Source organism: Stegastes partitus, unplaced genomic scaffold, assembly GCF_000690725.1.
Source record: "Stegastes partitus isolate 25-593 unplaced genomic scaffold, Stegastes_partitus-1.0.2 Scaffold1524, whole genome shotgun sequence".
NCBI classification, from domain to species: domain Eukaryota; kingdom Metazoa; phylum Chordata; class Actinopteri; family Pomacentridae; genus Stegastes; species Stegastes partitus.
This window is the reverse complement of record NW_007579255.1, coordinates 108,344-128,658: the sequence shown is the minus strand read 5'-3', so window position 1 is coordinate 128,658 and position 20,315 is coordinate 108,344. Positions and strand designations below refer to the sequence as shown.

General features: G+C 43.8%; 1 protein-coding gene across 1 annotated transcript in view; it reads right to left on the bottom strand.

Annotated features, from left to right (window-relative positions):
- The window catches only part of LOC103371087 (cadherin-2-like), a 57,281-nt gene that overhangs the window by 21,691 nt on the left and 15,275 nt on the right, over window positions 1–20,315 (bottom strand). Inside the window, exon 3 of the mRNA XM_008300308.1 lies at window positions 565–785. Within this exon, the coding sequence (XP_008298530.1) occupies window positions 565–785 (221 nt within the window). The remainder of the gene's footprint in view (window positions 1–564; window positions 786–20,315) is intronic.

Sequence of the window (20,315 nt, the reverse complement as noted above, 5' to 3'; positions counted from 1 at the left end):
AGACAGGCAGACAGGACCCCGTTTTTTTTGTTTTTTGTGCGCTACGTCTGATCGTCGGCCAACCACAATGTTGACATAAGAGCACATGGTCATTCCAACTAATTGCAGATGACTGCACAACACATCCAGTGGAACGGTTAGCGCGCCTCTCAGACAGATGCTTCCCATCTTCCGAAAGCACTGAGAGAGGTGTGTCCCCTTTTGGATGATAAGGCAATAACCTCACAATCACAAGGCACGCTCAGTGAAATCAACTTTATGGGGAGCTATTCTGCATCTGCTCTTGCTACCCACTGACCGTGTTGAGTATATGTTTGTGCTCCTAGTAAATTGACACATTAAGTTTTAATTAGCAAGCATCCATCCAGTCTCTCGGAACACCTGCTACAATTTAGGGAACTAGTCATCTGTGAATGTGCAGCGTGCCTAATAAGTGTAAGTTATTTGATGCAAGGGCAGAATTGATCATTCCACCTTTTCTTGGCCTTAACAATCCGTCACACACTCACACGTCGGGACACAAACAAGACGGAAATGCTGCAGGAGTGGTTGAGGTGTGTTTACCTGCTGGCCGGAGCGTGTGGAGGGTGTCAGCCTGACTTGGGTCACCCATTGCTGCTGAGTGGTAGTGTCACTGGCCTTGATCTGCAGAGGTGACGCAGGGAGCACAGAATGCTGTAGAGTCCTGGCAGCATAAACTACTCCGTCGGCGTCTATCCGAAAGTCAGATGGGTTACTGCACTCCAACCGCACCAGACCACCTCGGCCACAGCTGATAAATCTCACTGCAAGAGAGAGACAGACGGATAGATTTAGGTTAACAATTAGCCTGGCGGTAAAAAAAAAAAACTAGTAAAAAGAAAAAAAACTAGGGATATAGACAAAGGAGGAGGAAGACAGGCAGCCAAACAGAAGGTCCACAAAGGTTTTCTGATTCTCCTTCTCGCTCATACATTATTCACTTCAAGCTGTGCCCCAAAGGTATTGCTCAAAACAGGTGCAGTGGAGGAGAAAGATGGAGGGAGACAAAACTAAAGAAAAAGGGGAAGCGTGCCCCTTAAGGGCCATTAAACAAGAGCCCAAAAACCCAAAACAATGCATTAGAAAGCTGACGTGTAAATTAGACTAGTCTAATTGCACTGCTGTGTTTGGGTTTGAGAAAGTAAACACAGCATGGAAGACGGTGTGCATTTCTGCTGGGAAAGTGCTGTTTTACACCCAGCTAAGGCCATTGCATGCTAGCTTTGTCCCCTCATCACATACAGGGATGCCTTCTGCGGATGACTACGAGCTCAGCTCCTTGAGAGACAGATGTAAGTGAGTGTGATGTTTATTTCATAAGCAAGTACACACGGATAACACTGAAACCCAAGCGCATACACAGACACGGCAGACAGGTGGCTCATGGGGGCTCGAGTCCCACAGGTGCCTCAGTGGCAGCGGTACAACATAGGTTCATGTTACAACTGAATGACAGTACAGCACAGCCCGCGTACCTCCTACATGCACACACACACACACACACACACACACACACACAAACAACACCTAAGAACTTCACCGCATGATCCTTTTGTGTGGATATATGCTCCCCCCCCACTCCCCCCTCGTGTTTATAGCGCACAAAAAGGAATAAAAGAAAAGATAAAAATTCCCTCCAGCCACAGAGATCACAATGTTACCGTATATCGTTTGTATGGAGGCTCTGCCGATGCCGCTTTGAATTATTAAAGCAGATGTGGAATACTTAACAAAAAGCCTTGAAGGTGGGTGCCTAATCTTCCTTTGTGCTGCTACCTTGGGGACCCGCTGGTGTCTTCTGAGCATCATCTGCACTTGGAGAGAGCATCGAGTTCCTCTGGGCAACCAGCACTAGCGCCGCCGCATTGTACTGCCATTAATTCTCTCAATCATGACAGCGGTAAATTTACACTTCTCTTGCAGATGTTTTCAAGGAGAGGCTCTCGGTCCCAGCACGGACTTAGATGTGAAAAGGAGGTAAATGCCTTCCTTAAAGGAAAACTACTATTGAAAAGTAAAGAGTGGAAAAAGTCGATACCAGACAAGCATCCTATAGAAACTGGAGTGTGTTTGAAAGTGACAAGTAGAATGCGAGCGAGAGTGAGAGAGAAAGAGAATCAAATATGTGAGCTCGCCTGAGGAAAGTTGGGAAATTGACATGCACTGTAATCACTACGTATTCATCCTGATGAATAAGAGTACAGACTTGTGGTACTTTATCAAAACCCAAACAGGGAGAACAAATCTTCTGCAAGAGCCATGTGGTGCATTCCATTACAGCCTGTTAAAAAATTTAAACATGGACAAAACAAGATAACAGCAACCAAAACTGCTTTTTCTTTTTTTTTTTCCTTACCTGAAAAACTGTCATTTATCTAAATATTGCTTAACGGCACACAAGGTGAATTATCATTACAGGACAGCCAGCAGTTCCAATAATAAAGACAGAAGATGACAACATCTTTCTTCGGCACTGAACTACACTTTATATTGACGGTCTTTTCTTGGCTCCCGGTGTTCAATTACCCTTGACCAATTAGTTTTGTTTTCTCTTTGAACCTGGCAAAGCTGACATCAGATAGATGACCTTCTCTCTCTGAAGGTTTTGCCTTAAAGCCAGGTGCCTGTAAACTCAAAGCCTTCAGGCAATCACCACCCAGCCCAAGTCAGCAGATACTCAGACAGAGGCAGAATACAGAGTAAGGGACTGTCAAAATAACTCACAATAAAGCAGAAGACAGTCTACAGATTTAAGAGGCTTCCCAGTGTTCAAGGTGGGTAGAGTCTCAGCCACACTATTCTGACTCAAGTGTTTGGATTAAGGATGCTATATAAACGGCAATTATTTCAATGAAAAAAACAACATTTGAACTAATTTTCAGCATACGTACACCAGTCGCCTGGGAAAACACTTAAATTAGCTGCAGCTGAAGATGCATGTAAGTATGAGCCTAATTAGTGCTTGTTAATGATTAAAACAAACTGTTTAGCGTTTCTGTCCACTGGAATCTTTCATGTCTTTGAGGGGCATTCCAGTTAATTCCAGCTAATAAGTAACTATACTTTACTGGTAACGTAAAACCAACTGGTTTAACCATAAAACAATCATTAACAGACCTTCACTGGTTCACATGATCAATCCACATTCCTTAAATTTAATGCTGCTAAGTCACTACTTCTCTCGAGTTTCAGTCATCACCAAATGCATTTAAATGTCTCCCACTCTGTCACACCACAGATACGTATATTTCCCCTCTCTGCATCCCAAAGATGCATCCCATTGTGTTTCCATTTTCTGTCCTACTGGCACTTTTGACTGTACATTTTTTGTCAATGTGTGTAGCAATGCACTTGACAGCAGCATTCCCCTGCGAGTTATTTTAACCCAAGCCTCTTCTTGAGCTGAGCTCCAGCTCTTTAACATTGTCTGAAATTTGGCCACCTCTGAGAGTCCCTTCAACAGTCGGGCCCCACAGCAATCGCTACACAAACTCCCAGCAGGCACAGCCATTTCCAATGATAATGAATGGGAATGTCCTGCATGTGTCTATTCATTTATCAGACAGGCTCCGGTGGCTTATAAAAGCACGGAAATGTGTAGTGTGGCACAGCTGCAGCTTATCTATATCTAGATGCATTAGCTCCCCGAGGTACACGGCTCAAAGAGATCCCGGTGGCCACGCCCTATCACGCATGTCGTCATGGGCGCAAACGGCAAAGGCTTGAATTGGACAGAAATGCCGATGCAGCACAGAGCGACTGGGGGTTGGGGTTAAAAAAGAGGGGGGATGAGAGGGGGAAACAGGCATGTCAGCAGAAAGGCCTGTCCGACTAATGCCCTGCACCGGGGCCCAAAATTACCTCCGACTCAATGATCCTATTCACAGCTCGGACGCCCCTCCCTTCGCCCGACAACACAAAAACCCCGACTAACCTCTCCATAGTGCAAGAGTGCCTCTCTATTGTCTGCTCCATCACGTGATAACGCTAACTCAGACAGACACAAATAGTTAGAGAGAGAAGCGGAGAGGCAGAGAGATACATTTAATTTGGAACATGGAATGTGGACTCGGTGACTCCGCGGAGGCAGAAAGAAAATGTTCCACAGTCTCATCTTTTATATCTGCCTGTCAAATGCACTGGCTGCAAGAGAGCAGACCTCAGAGTGCCGTCTAACGCGTCGCCAATGTGACAAGACAGAAGCCTCTCACGTGAGATCATCCCGATATTACCGCCATTAATTTGTGGGAAGTGAGGTCACTGACAGTTGAGAAATGCCCAGCGTAGGTGTTTCATCAGTAGCTGTGGATAAATGCATACCCCGGCACATACCCCAGTGGCAACGCCCCCGCCAACCCAACCCTGGGGAATCGTACAACACCCCCTGACAAAATGCATTCTTCACAAATGAATGTGACCAGGTTTAGTACAGTGGCCTGCACTGGCAATGAGACAATGCGATATGAAGCAGAGGCTCCAGCTGAATGTGCTGTTGTGAGACGTCCATGCCAACGCCACTGTTTATAAGATCCTGTTAAGCCCCACTGGAGCTCGCACTTTGGTGCCTCAATTCAAACTGCTGTGATATGAAATTCTCATCAAAACTAGGGGAGGGAACACACGAAATTAAGGTCAGCGTTCTCTAGCCGTGTACAGAATTTGCGCCCAACCACGAAAGGTATCAAGCGCGTTCCGTAATTGTCCAATTATTGCATAAACTGCTAAAAGCACAACGCGCTAATGTAACACAAAGCAAGATCGCTGCTTGCTACGCGGAATTGTTCATGCATGTGCTATTCCTTTTAAGCACTTTTTTTTCTCGTGCTATTATTATGAATGCATATTTCACAGCTTGAAGGCTGGTAGAGAAACAAACAACAACTTAATGTGCAACTTAATGCATCCTATTCTTCATAATTATAGCTATTTTCATGCAAATGCTCACACTGGTTTTTTTTGTCTTCCAATAGAAAAATAGAGTTTTGTTGCTCCCTGATCTAATGCAATCAAATATGCATTTCCATCCCCCCCTCCCAACAAATGTATAAATTATGTACATTGAAATACATCATTTACATTACAATTGTGTCACGAATTAAGCCGGCAATTGAGAAATCCTCTTTAACCTATTTTAATACAACAAACAGAAGTGACACAGTCAGTCATGATACTTGAGACTAAACGTCCATTTATTTTGAGCAGCTGAGATGCAGAGTTGAGACCAAGGTATATTTCTGTTTGCCGAAAATAGGGTATTCTTCAGAGAAACTAAACTGTTTGTAGCTGGAGCTTGGATCTGGGAATGATGATACTGCCTTTTGCCAGACTAAGCCCTTGAAGGCGTTTTACTAATGCACTGCACTTCAAACGCGCAAAGCATTCCATGCATTTATAGCTAGGCCTAAAATATGTAAGGGATTTGCATGAAAAAAACATGCAGTGTTTGTACTCTGTTCAGTGTCTCTAGCAATTAAGAAAACTAAAGAGGAATTGCATCAGAGCATAAACACATTTAACAAGCAGCTGGCTCATTTTCCTAGCTTGATTGCAGTGACCATTCCCTCAGCACTCGGTCTGTGTAGTCCATGTATATTGTCGAAGCTGCGTTTCCTCCCCTAAAACTGCCGCCTCAATTAGAGAGCGATAGAGAGGTCCTCAAAAAAATGCCTTGATGCTACCTTACCTTATCACACACACCCAGATTAGCATACACACTGAGCATCTGAGCAGCAGCGTGCTCAATCTCAAACACAGAGATTTTTAAGCTCCCTTGATCTAGCAAAGTGGCCCTTAGGAGAGAGAAACTATTTTAATTTGTTTTGATGCATTTTTTTTTTCCCTCTTCTTCTATTTTTACACTTGCATTTATATTACATTTACATATTTTGGTCATTTTGCTCTCCAAGGACACAGCAACCCCATCTGACAACTAATTTATTCAATTAAGGACAATTAGGAGGTAAGCAAACTCCCCGCTAATCCAAGAGTCGCCTTCCATTTTCGTCAGAGCGTCGAATCTTCTCTCTGGTCCTGTTTGGTACAAAAGGTTCAAGCTCAGCACTGATTAGGAACAAGGAAGCCACAACATCAGCCCTCTCCACTGGCTGTCCCTGCCGACACATCAGCTGCATGGCTGGTAAACACCCGTGGGGTTCCGACTGGGCAAGAAACGCGACTGACCACTGCGATCTTCCCAAACTCAAAAGCGCCTCTGATCCCAGCGCCGAAACAGGGTCCTCGGAAAAGAAAAATGCATCATGACAGTTTTCTTTTGAATAAGTAATATTTGGCCTTTGAAAATCTCTCTGGGTTAGTAGAGAAGGGGAAGAGCAGGGGAACATCACAATTATTCTCGGGCTTTTGTTGGGCCAATGAAATGGCGCTGTGTTTTTCCAGCACAGTGACAGTTGAGCATTGTGTGGATTATTGTGCCACTGGAGCCAAGAACTGATAAGGCTAAGCTACATCCTTCTGCAGTTATCAGCGCATAGCTACTGGGATTTTGTTCTCTGAGTTATTGAGACAAGCAGCTTGATACACAGGCTTTAGCGCCGCATTAAACTGACCACATTACCGAGATGTCAAACGTCCTTACTCATCGTTATGCGTTTCAGAACAGCTCCGTGACCCGCTGTGAATACATACAGGTGAGGCTTGCTATGCTAACGTACTGAAATGACAAAAAACCTGAATGCTTTACAGATCGCCAGAGAATTCGCTTTCAGGCATGTTTCACTGTTCTTTCTCCTTCCAAGTTCAAAGGATGCTAATTTATACCTTTTGAAACAGGAAACTTACAATTACTGCACACTGGGATGTGACTAAATGTTAGGTAAACAGCCGTATAATACCAACGTAGCCTCCTGTCTCCGAGTCCACCTTCTGCAACGCCCAGTTGGAAGAACATCACAGGTGTAAAAATCAAAGTTCTGTGAAATGAGGTGCTGAAGTTCATGTCTGTAACAGCGAACCTTTGATTTTATTGTATCCCTTTATAAAGGTCACACACTTTTGATTGGTCTCCGTAACCTAATTCACCTTTCAAACGCTGACACCGGTCAGTCTGCTCAATCTACAAAGGCTTTAATGACGCAGAAAGGAGAGAGGAGAAAAGAACAGAGATGAAAAACTAAAGTAGGGAAAATAAACCAATACGTGCGAGGTCAGAGGCCGAAGGTGGCTGAGATACCTTTTAGGAAATCAGGCTGTGAATAATAAGCCACTTAAGACGTTCGCATGCATCAGTTTTTATTGTTTCTGTATTGAGGAGGTCATTCGCTGGCGACCATACACCAGAGACATACACTGTAATACACATTTTAGGAAATGCTCCACTGCACTGTGCATTTATCACTGCTACGCCATGGTGCTGCTGCAGCGCTATTGCGGCTCAGGCATTTTCAGCTGACCAGAAAGTTAACTCATCCCTGAGGCTCTGGTTGGGTGAGATAGAACCATAAATATTAAACATCAGACATTGATTGCTTTCATTTATTATGCATCTGCTGCTATGTAAACAAAGGTAGAACGTATAGAAGGAGCTGGAACATTATGCACCTTCAGATTTTATCAGATACTGGAACTAATTTTTAGGTAAGAAAACATAATCTGTTTCATCTTTTTTATGTGTTTGTATAGGCAATGTAATCATTGAACAAGATAAGTGTAGCAGACACAATTAAAATATAGTAAAGACACGGCTTGAGCTGAATAAAAGAGCCGGTGGTATACAGGTTCGTTCTTGAGGAGGGTATTATTCAAAGAACAAAAGACAAGTACAAAAGTAAAGCGGCTAATGGCTGTATCAGCTAATCACCATGAGCCCCCACGCCTTTGGTTCCAGGCTGTGGAGAGATTTTCTGAAGAGGCTGATCACGAGGGCCAGGCACTAAAACTGCCTCAGTGCAACCTGTAATGTGACATTATTAGGCTCTTTTGATCTCAAAAGCACAGACTCAAAGCAATTTAGTTCCTTCCCTTGATCACTTACGTCAAAATACGATCATAAAAATCAAAGAGACAAAAAACAGCCAGTGACCAGCGATGAGATAACCTCTGCTGGCATGTTCTCTGGGTCTTGTAAGACTTTTTAATCACACCAGCAGAGTGCTTCCTGTCTCTGATTTGTTGCTGAGAGAGGAAACAGAAATGTACCATATGTCTGTGCCCAGAATTGTTCCACAGGGACAATCATTATCCAGGGCTTTGGGTGGAAAAATAGAATAGGTGACTTATGCAATGATGTCAATGTCTCATGCTGCTTCCACAGAGTGGAAAACTAAAAGTGTTAAAATCATAAACAGTTAGGTGATGCTGTCAGGCTCGTCTCTTATGGCTGTCAAAGTTATTGCAATAATAACCTACGATCGCAATCTTTCAAAAGAATCACGCCGCTAACATAGGTCCTGTTATTTATAATTTGAATCGTCAAGCCTGCCGTTGCCGTATCTTCTTATCTGTCACGGTGAAGTCAGTGACAGCTACGCTATAATGATGGCAAGTGGACTTGGCTGAGTTTGTTGAAGATGTTTCACCTTTCATCAACCTCTTCTTCTTTGAGGCTTTTAAACTCTTACAGAGTTGTTCCGCACTGTAGGAGTCACTGAGATCACGCCGAGCTTAGTACAACTGTATGAAGCATATTGTGTCCTCTCGTCTTAATATGACCTCGCTGCAGCTGAAAAACCTTTTGTTGGAGTAAAATATCAACTGATTGAATAAATGAGACAATTTGCGGCTCGCCACACAAAGTTAACCGATTAAACACATCATTCAAACATAATTATTAATCCGAATGCACTACTGGCGTGGCTAGTGCCAGACAGGATTGTTCCAGCACCACTTTGTGTGCAAACACTGCATGTTTAAGTAGAGGGTGGAAACATATTGTGTCCATCAAATCCCAACCACCGACATATTTGTTGTGTATGCAGTGAAGAATTAACAAATTGAAGCTGTGCATTTGGCCACATTTTGGCATCAGGGTGGGGGGATAGTTGGGAAATTAATTCTGCAGGAGGAGTGGTTTGAGAGGGTTTAAAAACTGGTCACAAAAGCTCTTTGTCAAGCAGAAAACTACCAACTTTTTATTTCTTTACAGTGAGAGATGCTCTGTATATGTATTAAATTGTACGCTGGATATATTCCAAGACAGCTAAAGGACAGACAGGACCTTTACCGGGAGACAACAAACCACACAGTTAATTAAAACTTTGATTTGCACTGGACAAAGGTTGTGCAAATGAATGTTCAAGAAGACAAAGCCATTTCCCGGGAGATTGACCACAGAGGAAGCTATTTGTACGTTATCAATTTTGATAAGATTAGCGCAGTTGTTTATTAGAATGTGATTAAATTCTGACAAATTGCCTAACCTCTTGTGTCATTACTTGACATGAAGTTCATTTAATGCTGAAATGAGGCACGGCCAGCCACTGTAAATAATAACCGTCATGTGTGACGAGGGTGGGTGGCCTCTGATTTAAACGTGCCACAACGCGTGCACGTCTCACTATATTTAAACACGTACGCTCTCATTACATGGTGCTGAACAGGCTACACGAGTGACCAGCCAGAACAAAACGCAACGGCGCGGACATCATGAGATATTCAAGGCGATGTAACGCTAAAATGTGAACAATGTTAAAATGTGAATGCGCTACTTCCCTCATATTCACACGTGCACAAGCTGAGGCAGCCTGTTTGTTTTAAAAAACAACATCCTGTGTTTTAGAACAACAGCAGCAGGGTAAAGTACAAGACAGTTTTATTTCTGTGTTTAAAGGCACACAACTCACAAAGGAGGTTTTTTTTTTTTCCTTTCTTTTGGCTGATTCCACCTTTATTGATACCTCCGTGATGCTCCTCTTTTTTTGTGCTGCTCTTGTTGGAGTGGACTTAAGATTTTTCATTTAGTTTGATGACCTCCACAACTATATTCAGCCTGAGGTGAGACCTGATTTACCAAATAAAATCCAGTACATAAACCACAGCCGGATATGATTGATATGCTTTTATGCAAATGTAATTTTAACCATTTCCTTTGCAATGATGGCTCAATACTGATTACCAAGAAAGTGATAGCTAATGAAAGCGGGCTGTGCATTCTCTGCGTCTTCGTAGGGAATAAAACCTGCGCCTGCTTTGCATAGCTCTGTTGTCAATCAAACCCATGCAAATGACTAGCTCAGGTAAAGACTGATACAGTCCAGTGCATCCAATTACAAACCTAACCACACACACAAACATGCTGTTTCTGTTCACTTTTTCTTTTTTCTTCCCTTAACATGCACACATAGATCTGTGCACACAAACACACACACAAACGCATATATAGTTTCCCCATTTTTTCTTTTATGTGCTCAAAACAGAACGCCACAGCAATTTAAGCCACATTGAAAAACTGAAGGATTTTATATAACAGAGTGTCTGGAAAAAAAAAAAAACGTACATAGAAGAATGTGATTCGCTCAGCTACAGCACAAGATGTAAAATAAAAAGCTGCAGGAAAATGCATGGGGATGGGGGACCAGTTCTGGGGCCATTATGTCATGTGTAGCACAGTCACAAGTTCACGCTGAGTTTTTGAGAACAAAGCTAATGGAATTCCTGCTTCTCTGCCTTTTTGCTTTGGAGAAGTCGGGGCACGGGGAGAAACAAGGAGAAGGCATGTGAATCCTCTTTGGCTGCGAAACAAAGCGGCAGACAAAGGAAGATGAGGCTGACAGCCTCTGGAGAAGACTATTATATTGTAAGATCGGGGCTGCTCCTGCGTCTCTCTCTCTCCAAGTAAAGAAAAATGATTTACCGACTCATATGCACAAAAACATACATAAATATATATATATATAAAGAGAGAGAGAGAGAAAGAGATCTGTTCTGCTGCAGTGCCTAGCCCGAGCTTTGTGGATTGTGGAAATGTACAATCATGGGGTAATCAGTTAAAAGAGTCCTGGAGGGATATATACATTTGAAATTTCAAAGCAAAAATAATAAAGAAAGAGGAGACGAAGGGGAGGGGAAACACACCCTTTACCGGAGAGGCCATTGGGACATTTAAATGCTCCTTCTTTCACAAGCTAAACAAAGCAAATGAGTCATTGTGGTAGGCAGACCATTACAGTCACAGCTACCAACCATTATCCTCTTTTTACTCACTTGCCCAATACTACACATCACGAGACAATTGAAAGTCTCCCTCTCTCTCTGTGAAACCTCTTTGTATGAGGAAAACAAACCAACATATGGAGAAATCCAATGCTGTAGAGGCACTGGGTTCAGAAAAGTGAACCTTCTGAGAGGTTGGGGAGAAAAGAAATGGTTAAAAAAAAAACACCATCAAGACAATGACGGCAACAACAAAAAAAAGCTTCATCAAAGAGAAGGATTTGGGCAGCTGCCAATACACGGAGTGTGTGCATTTGCCATTGCACATTTGAATCAATACGTGTCAAATTCTGCTTGAAACACAATTAGCCCGCGCTTAAAGAAAAAGACGAAAAACACACAGAAGGAAGATTAAAGATAAGTCCAATGTTCCTCTCAAAAGCTTTCACATCAACGCATACACAGCTTTTCAGACACATGACAGCTTGTTATGCGCTGCTCCAGTCGAAGAGAGCAAACAGAGGAAAGCATGCATTTGTGTGATTTACAAACACTGTCTTAATGTGTCAACCGAGCTGATGCCTTTGTACCGTCTCGGTTCCGGGAGATGCTAAGTGCACCTCCCTGCTAACTCTTTGACCCGTCTGACCCTCCCCCTCACTTGAAAGAGGTCAGCTGATCGTATATGGGTGTGTACAACCGAGCAAAGGGAGGAGGGACGCTTCTCTATGGATGGATGTGATCTGTGCAAAAGCAATTAAAGTCTGCATCTCAAGGCAGATCTTTTTTAAAATACTGCCAGTATGTACACTTTGTAAATGTGTGTTGTTTTTCTGAGCTGGGTAGAAAGTTGGAAGTTGTCGCCGTTTAGCTGCGTGATTCCTGTAACTGTTTTTTTTCATTATTGCAGAAGTTCAGCCTCTGACACTCGATGCAGCATCAATTTGTAAAAGAGACACATCTTTCTATTAGGACCGCTCACTTTCATATGCATGACTTCTTTTTTTTCTCTCTTTTTTTTTATTTCAGAGCAGAAGCAATTTAACACAATCCAACCCAACAAATTGACATACTGCATTGGAGTCTCGCCTTCACATAATGCCGTGTGAGCAGCATTAAAACTACTTGATAATTCAAAAAAAAAAAAAACTTTTCCCATTTCAAAATGCGTATAGATCAGACAATATGTGCCCATTTATAGTCTGCAAAGCCTCGCTGTGGACTTTAACAACTCGTACAAGAATGAACACGGCTTCTGTTTTGTGAGCAAAATCTGTGCTACACATCCCAAACATGGACGGATATTTGCAGTCCCTGCATGGTAACAGTTGCTCGGTGCAAAACATCAGGTGTGAACAATTAGCCTTGGCATCGGTCCAGCACAAGGAAGTGTCTCCTCTCACATGCATTATCTGTGTTAAGGGAACAGTCGAGCATTGCCATGTGGGGAGCACGGCACTGCAACTGGACTCTGGGAGAAAAGAGCCCTCTTACTCCCATGTAATCAGATGAACTGAGTGGGTTCAGAGAGGGATCTGTGCAGCTGTGCTTTATTACAGACACAATGACTCCCAGATTAGGGAAACTGGAAGGAGGGAGGAAGGGAATAGACGATCGGAGAGGGGGGGGAGGAGGTGGAGGAAGGAGAGGGCTGCGAACACATCTGTCCTCAGTTTGTCTGCAGCTATAACACCAAACCACAAGCATGGCCATGTACAAATCTGTCTGTGCTTGGAAAAGGCCGTCTGCGGAAATGTTTCCAGACCTTGGGGTTTTTAACGCGAAGACTCGTGGGAATACGGTGTCGCCTCGCGGTGATAGCAGTGTTCATCAGGGTCACACTAACATCGACAGCGGTGGCACAAACAAGCAGGTGGCTCAAACATGTGAATCAGCGAGGACGGCTTCTCGCGCTGCTGTATAGCCCGTGCACAGGAACGGCGTGACCTTTAGTGAGACAGTGAATGACACGGGCTATATCCTCCCACTGTTTACATTTGTCTATGGGTTTTATATTGAAATACCACCAAAGCAGCCCGACCGATCGTAATGCAAGGCGACCGTTGCTCAATTATACAATCCTTCCCTCCCTTTGTTTCTTCCGTCTGTGCTTCCACACGGCTCTGAAGTGGGTATTTCAAACTTCAAATATGCAAGCGATCGCATTGCCTCCATCTGAGTCACCCTAACCGACCCGGAGAGAGAGAGAGAGAGTGTGTGTGTGCGGGAGAGACGGATGAGAAAGAAAGGAGCGAGGTGCTATGTTTGGTCGGTGCTGTCCTATCATTCTGCTTCAGTGGAACCTCTCAGGCAAACACAAAAATGCAGGTTCACAGAGTGTTATGCCAACAGAGGCCAGCCTCACCAGGAAGACATCCCACTGCCATTAGAGCTTACTGGAAAGCCTTTCTAACCCCGTCAGAACATCTTACGCATAGAGAGTGATTAAACATCAAACCACACTGTTTCACCCAAATCCGCCGCCCGATTCCTCCCCTTTTAGTCTTGCTGTCTTCCTTTACGTATACATAAGTAGAGACAAGCTCATTCTTAACGCTGTTCAGAATGAATCCCACAATAAGGTGTTGTGCTTGAAAAGCAAGAGTTTCTTACACGGTTGGAAAAGATTTTCCTTCGCTACAGTTTACTTGCTAACAAGAAAAACTACAACCAACTGAACAAAGACAACATAAATTAGATTTTTATGGACATTGATCTGCTTTTTCATTACTAGGAAAAGGCCCAAAGTTGGATCAAATTGGCAGAAAGTGGCCAGCAGGTACATGGCGGAGGCAGGATATAGAAACGCTTCTATGTTGGAAATAGTTGGGAGGATTAAATTGTTCCAGGTGGGGTCCTATTTTCTTTAAAACTCCTCTTCTAGGCCTGCAGGTATAAGAATAGCAATTCTCAAGACTGAAATTGATCCTATTTTTTAAAGCGCATGAACGGACCAACAGGAACGATGGGGGTTGCATCTCCTGGTCTGCGGCTGGTTTTATTACGTACACTGCTTCCCATCTTAGGCTGTTCTCCCCACTTATCCGCATGCCTCTGATTCACTGGAGTGGGCGCAGGAATTAATTTTTTTTTACTAGCTTAATCTCATTACTTTCATTGGCTGATAAAACCCCCGTGCTAAAAGTAAGCTTATTATTTATTGTTTTCAACAAAGTGTATCTGCACCAGGTGTGTGACCATGCTCAGATTAATGTAGGGATTCAAACAAGCAGACCAGGGGTGATAATAATAACCTATTTTTTTATTTAATTTTTTTTTCCTTTGGTTCATATCTTCTGTGGTCTGCTTATAGTGCAGCTGCTCATGAACCAATATGATCTCCTCTGCTACTCTATATTTTCCCAGACCGCACAGGACAGATGCAATATACACGGACACTCAAGATGTATGGCCTAATAACTCAAATTATATGAATTCAATAACACATGTCTATAGCACTGCATGCTCGGTGATGGGAACAGTAAAACAAACTTTAATATCCTAGTGTATTAGAACTGTTAATGACCAGTACTGAGGGCAGTTAGGCTGTAACTCACTGTCCATGACTGTAATTCTCATGCTAACACTGTACGTAAGTGTCAAAGCGATGGCCTTCCAAAAAAGGCAAACACAGCACCGGCACATAACGTTCGGCTGACATTTTTACAACCTCACCAGCTCCGTGACGTCAGCGCAGAACTTGTGGAGCCCTGAAACTCACCGCAACATCTGATTCACCACCTCCTATTGTTTCTTTTTGTTTTGTTTTTTTTGTTGAGGGAAGCATTACACCGACCTCTTCTGAAGGTTATTCATCAGCATGCGATTTGGCATCTGAGAGCAAATAATGAGTTAGCAGAGGTAAAGCGTTGGCAGGGCTGGAGAATACAGTAAAATATGGCAAACATGGCATGCTATGAGATCACAGACTGCCTGCCAGCTGTGTCTGTTGATGCAGTGGAAACCTTTCAAGCCTCGTCGACATATGGTTCGAATCAAGCACATCAGAGTCATACTGAGTTTTAAAAACAAGCAAAGGTCCCATGTATTTGCAAATGCCGGATTAATTAAAAACACTGAAAAACACATCTTCAAATGCGTCTTGACAAGCAGAAACGCTGACAGTGAACTTATTCGACCACCGCGTCATTATAAAGGGGGATGAAGAAAAAAACTTGGCCAACTGTTTCGGTGTAATCAAGCAGCTGTTTTAAATTAAACGGGAAAACAGCATTTGACAGCGAATGTCAATGTTACCGAGCGGTGCTGTGCATTTAAAAAATCAAGGATTTAACCGTATAGTGTGGGGCTGAAGTAGCTGGACGTATATTACGCCTCTAAAAATACCGTTCGGGTGGAACAGTCGAGGTGAAATCAAATACAACTGCAGCCACTGCCCTTTTCTTTCAGCAAAGGAAATCGTTGTGTACATGAACGGTGCCCGACTCCACAATACATCCCCCGCCACCTGCTGCACATGTTCAGACGCGCATTAACCAACAGCCACAAATCACGCGGAGGTAAAACAGCAGTTTATTGAGTGTGAAGGCCATCCTTTCTTTAAAACGCATTACGCCGTTTTGACACACATCACTGTACGGTGCGCAAATCTAAATAAAAGCACAGCAAATGTGTAAAAAGACAATACTGAGAGCCATTAAGTCCAGCTGTGTAACTTCCATTACCGAAGTGTCAAACGGGGTGCTGTTATACTCATTAGCACTGCACACAAAAGGCAGAGGACAGCAGGTTTTCAGGCTCCGATTAAAGCAAACACTCTAAAATGGCAAATAAATGTTAACTTGTTTTTCTTGGGAGCATGCTAATGACTAATGATTCGCTGATTGGAGACTACTGCCCCAGTGACACTCAGAACTACGAACTATGAAGCAGATACCCAACACACTCAACCTAAGCTAGCCGTGTGAATGTGCAGGGTCAGGTGTGACCTCATACCAGCTACAACACCTAATATTACACCCTATTATGCGCCACACAGGTTTATCACATCTACCTACCAGAATGTCTAACAACCTGCTGTTATTAAGTTTGATTCTCTTTAAATAGAAGTTGCCACCCGTTAAATTACAGTCACTAACGGCTTATGTTAATAACCATAACGTTGCCGTGACTGCTGTGATAACTAGTGTTTGCAGAATACGGATCCAGGTCAGAGAACTCATGTTGAAGTGCTTCACAAACCATCTCAGGCCAGAAGTGGTTAGGTGATACACTCGGATACAGTCTGGGAAAGGGCGTTGTCCATGAACCTCAGCGTGTTGCTCCCTCTTGCGTTACACATCCCCCCCCATCCTTTGTGCAAGGGGACAATACCAGCGCTCGAGTGGGGGGGGGCACTGCAGGGCTGACGGGGTGATCTGGTTACCTTCCCAACCACTGCCTTGACAACGTAGAGAAGAAGCTCACAAAACACTCAGGAAAGAGAACGGCAAAGACGGAGTGTCCACTTTAAAAAATAAGTTTCTGACTTCTATTTCCTCACTACGAGTAAACTCACAACAACAACAAAAAACCAAAAAATGAAAGCTCACATAATCACAATCTGTGTGTAGAGAAATAATTGTATCATCCCTCTCTTTTGTGCGCTCATTTACATAATGTGGGCGTAGAAGGGTCAAAGATCATCCCCATCACAAATCCCTTTGAGTGAGAGCTCACAATGGGCAGGAGCTGAATGCTTTTAGCCTAGCGGCAAAGGGGAGAGAAGCTCCTCCCTTGGTGCCGCGTTCCTCCATCCTTATTCCCGCACCTCCACTACATCCCGTTATTCACAGGGTTCGCCGTTTGAAAAGTATCTTACAGCCTGCTCTGTAACCCGAAGCGGTCTATTGCATATCAGTTTTCGAACCGAGCGATGAGGGCTGTGGAGGAGAGGGAAGGGAAAAAAAACGACAGGAAAAAAAAAAAAGGCATTGTGAAACAAAGAGAAAGAGAAGGGGGTAAAAGCGGGGCTCTACTTGTAGCTATTTTATTGAATGCTGGTCCGCGGCGGAAACTGTGGGGCTCCTTTCAGTTGTCACATTAAAAGACCCATCCGTCAGAAACAGAGCTCAGTGTAAGTCCCCACGGACCTGTAAGGAGGGGGGCACTTTCTACTGTGCCGGCCAACCCAGCGACTCCAAATAAGGTTTCCAGTGGCTCTCATTATACGCAGCATACAAACAAGAAAAGAAAATAATTAAAGACAATGGTCGCAGGGAGGATACTCGCACACTAGCCGGGCACATCTAACCAGTGGATTTAGTACCTTAGCAACAACATTAGACTACCTAAAAATGCACGGTTCACATTAAGTTCATCAACACTAATATTAGAACACGGCATTATGGGGGCTTTTAATCCAATTCCTTCCTTGAAAACTACAGTTGTTGTTTTGTTTTTTTTTCGGCTGGGACTTGAGCCTCAAAGAGGGCGGTAGTGCCGGAAGCCTAATGATTAAGTATGCAGGCTTCTGTCAAAATAACGGCAGATATCTTAAAGTGACAGCAGCTGGTACGCCAGCAGATATTGTGTTGCATTTTCAGCTGCAAGTTATATGCAAGAAGGGGATAACATGACAGCTGTAGCGACCCGGGATACCGGGAAGACCTGGAAGCACAAACATTTGCCTTTCTGCCTCACTGGAATCCACATTAGGAGGTCATCGGCGTTACTGAACCCCCCCCCTCTAGACGTGCCTCAATGGCAGCTGTGCACGAGGGTTTACAGCCCAAACACAAACAAGAGATAGGGTGTCTAGAGAGGGATGCCTGTTTTGCCATGCGTGTACAGTATGACACTGACGCACTGTGCCCGGAGTAAATTAAATTACCATCTCATGACAACCAGTTTTATGGAACCAAGTGCACATTTACATATATTTACTTAAAAGAGAATTAGGATGAGAAATGAGGTGAGTGGTAATATGAGAAACCCCCATTTCTGCCTCATAAATCAATCAGGTAATCATCGCTGGAGTCATGTAATCCTACATCAAATACCAAAGTGTTTGATGCTGCCCATGCATGTGTCCCACTCCATCACGCTAAGGTCTTCTGCTCGAGCAGACCAGTGGGAGCCGAGCTTTTAAGATCAATGCAACATATGGAACACACCAAACCGAGAGGGAGTGGCGCCCGTGGGTTAGATTTAAACACGGACAGACAGCTGGTGCCGTGAGCTATGACAGCACAGAATTCTTATGGAATTCAATTCCCCCCCCACTTTTTTTTTTTACGGCTGTGGAATTGTGGGCAAAAAATCGCGGCGCTTCTCTGGTAAGAACATTAAAGGGGGTTTTTACGAGTCTGCGAGCAGAGAACGGGTCACTTTAATGAGGGGCAATGTCCAGCCCATGCTCCGCCTCTCTTTAACAGCACGCCGCCTCAAAGCACTCGTAGGACCCTCAGCCACAGCGCAGACATCTGGACCCTCCATCTACAAACATGGCCCTTAATGGGCAATTACAAAGTCCAGTACCTGGGAATATGCTTCAATTTATGGTTCCAATGTATCCAAACCCAGAATCCACTGTCTATCATGGCCACATTAGGTTATATGAGACAGGAGGCCCATCAGACCTAATAAGCCTTATCCTTTCCAGAGGATGGCCATTAAACTCCCTCTTTCCATGCCAGCCCAGCCATCAGCTCCCAGTCTAGTAAATTAAACAAATGAATGGCATCCTCAGTATTACAATTAAAGCATAGAATAACATGAAACTATGAAGCTCATTAAAGCTCCACTCCATCTCGGCTCCACGCAGAGCCCGGGCAAACTCAATTATAAATCATTTAAAAGGCAGACATCCAATGTGTGTATTTTGTTTCACCCTTTCAATGTCAGGCTCATATTCAGTCCTACTACATGCTTGCATTGGGAGCTTTCCTGGAGGGCGGGTGAGAGGGAGGCAGTTTGCACAGAGCCATTTTAGTTGCCCCTGACAACCCACGCATTTTGCCAAGTTGAGCCCTCTTCATTTAAGTTCGCCTCTTCTTCGTTTCGCTCTTCCTCCCTCTTTTTTTTTTTCAGTTGGGGGTCTCCTGCTTTTATTAAGTCCCCTCCCCCTTTCGTTACAAACACAACCACGTTATCCATGTCAAATCCATTGGAGACAGCCTGAGGAAGTCAATATGGAGCCAATAGATTCTGTGCTCTCTCTGTGGAACTCGCAGGCAGAAATGGCTGAAACGAACACAGAAAGCTTAAAACAGCACACTTTCTTTTCTCTTTTTTTTTTTGAAGGCAAGAATATATAATTTCTGTGAAAGTTCAGTTTAATGCGACATCATTGCACAGTGGGAGATGTTTTTGTTTAAAAATATAATCTGAAATGAAACCTGCATATATAAGAAAATATAATGCAACTGTTTTCTGAGTGTTGCAGAATCTCTAGAAAAAAAGATGATTTTGGTACCAACACATAAAGCAATACAGTGCCTGAGCAGAGAGAGAGAATCCAAACTGGAAACCTGAAATACTTTATTGCTCTCAAATGGGATGCACATATAATAATACTGCTAGAAATATTCGCAGAAGTGTGAATTATCAGCTCAGAGGCGAGTAAAAGATGCTGCAAAACCATATGCAGCACTGCGCCTTGTTTTCCGCAGTCTTGTTTTCTTTTTCTTTCTTTTTTTAGCAATTAACACATGCCAACAGCCTTTCACCCTCCTCTCCTGAGCCGCAGGTGTGAGAAGACCAACGTGTGACCTGATGAAAGACACACTGCCAGCGTAGTGCCAAACAGTCATTTCCCCTCACTGATAGGCCATTCTTTATTTAGCCTTGCCTAAGGAGGTATGCTTAGCCACCGCGCAGACCAACACACACCGGCACCGACGCTAAAAATAAACCACCATCACCACCAGCACAGCCCACTGGTCGCACATTAACCACAGCTAAACTAGCTTCTCCCCCGCCCCGATGCGATAGCGGTTCCCGGAATTAAACGCCGACACAAAACATCGCAGGTGAAAGTATGAATCACCACCTGTACGGCTGCTATTTCTTCCACTCCTCTCCCTGCTCGCCCGATGGCCGGAACTCCAGAAGTGACAGTGAATACTAACAATGTGAGCTAGTGTCTCCTGGGCCTCTGTACAGCGGGCACAGCGTAGAATCATAAATGAGCGACTTTGACAGAAAACACATAGGCTTATAGAAAAAAAAGGGGTGAAGGATGAGCA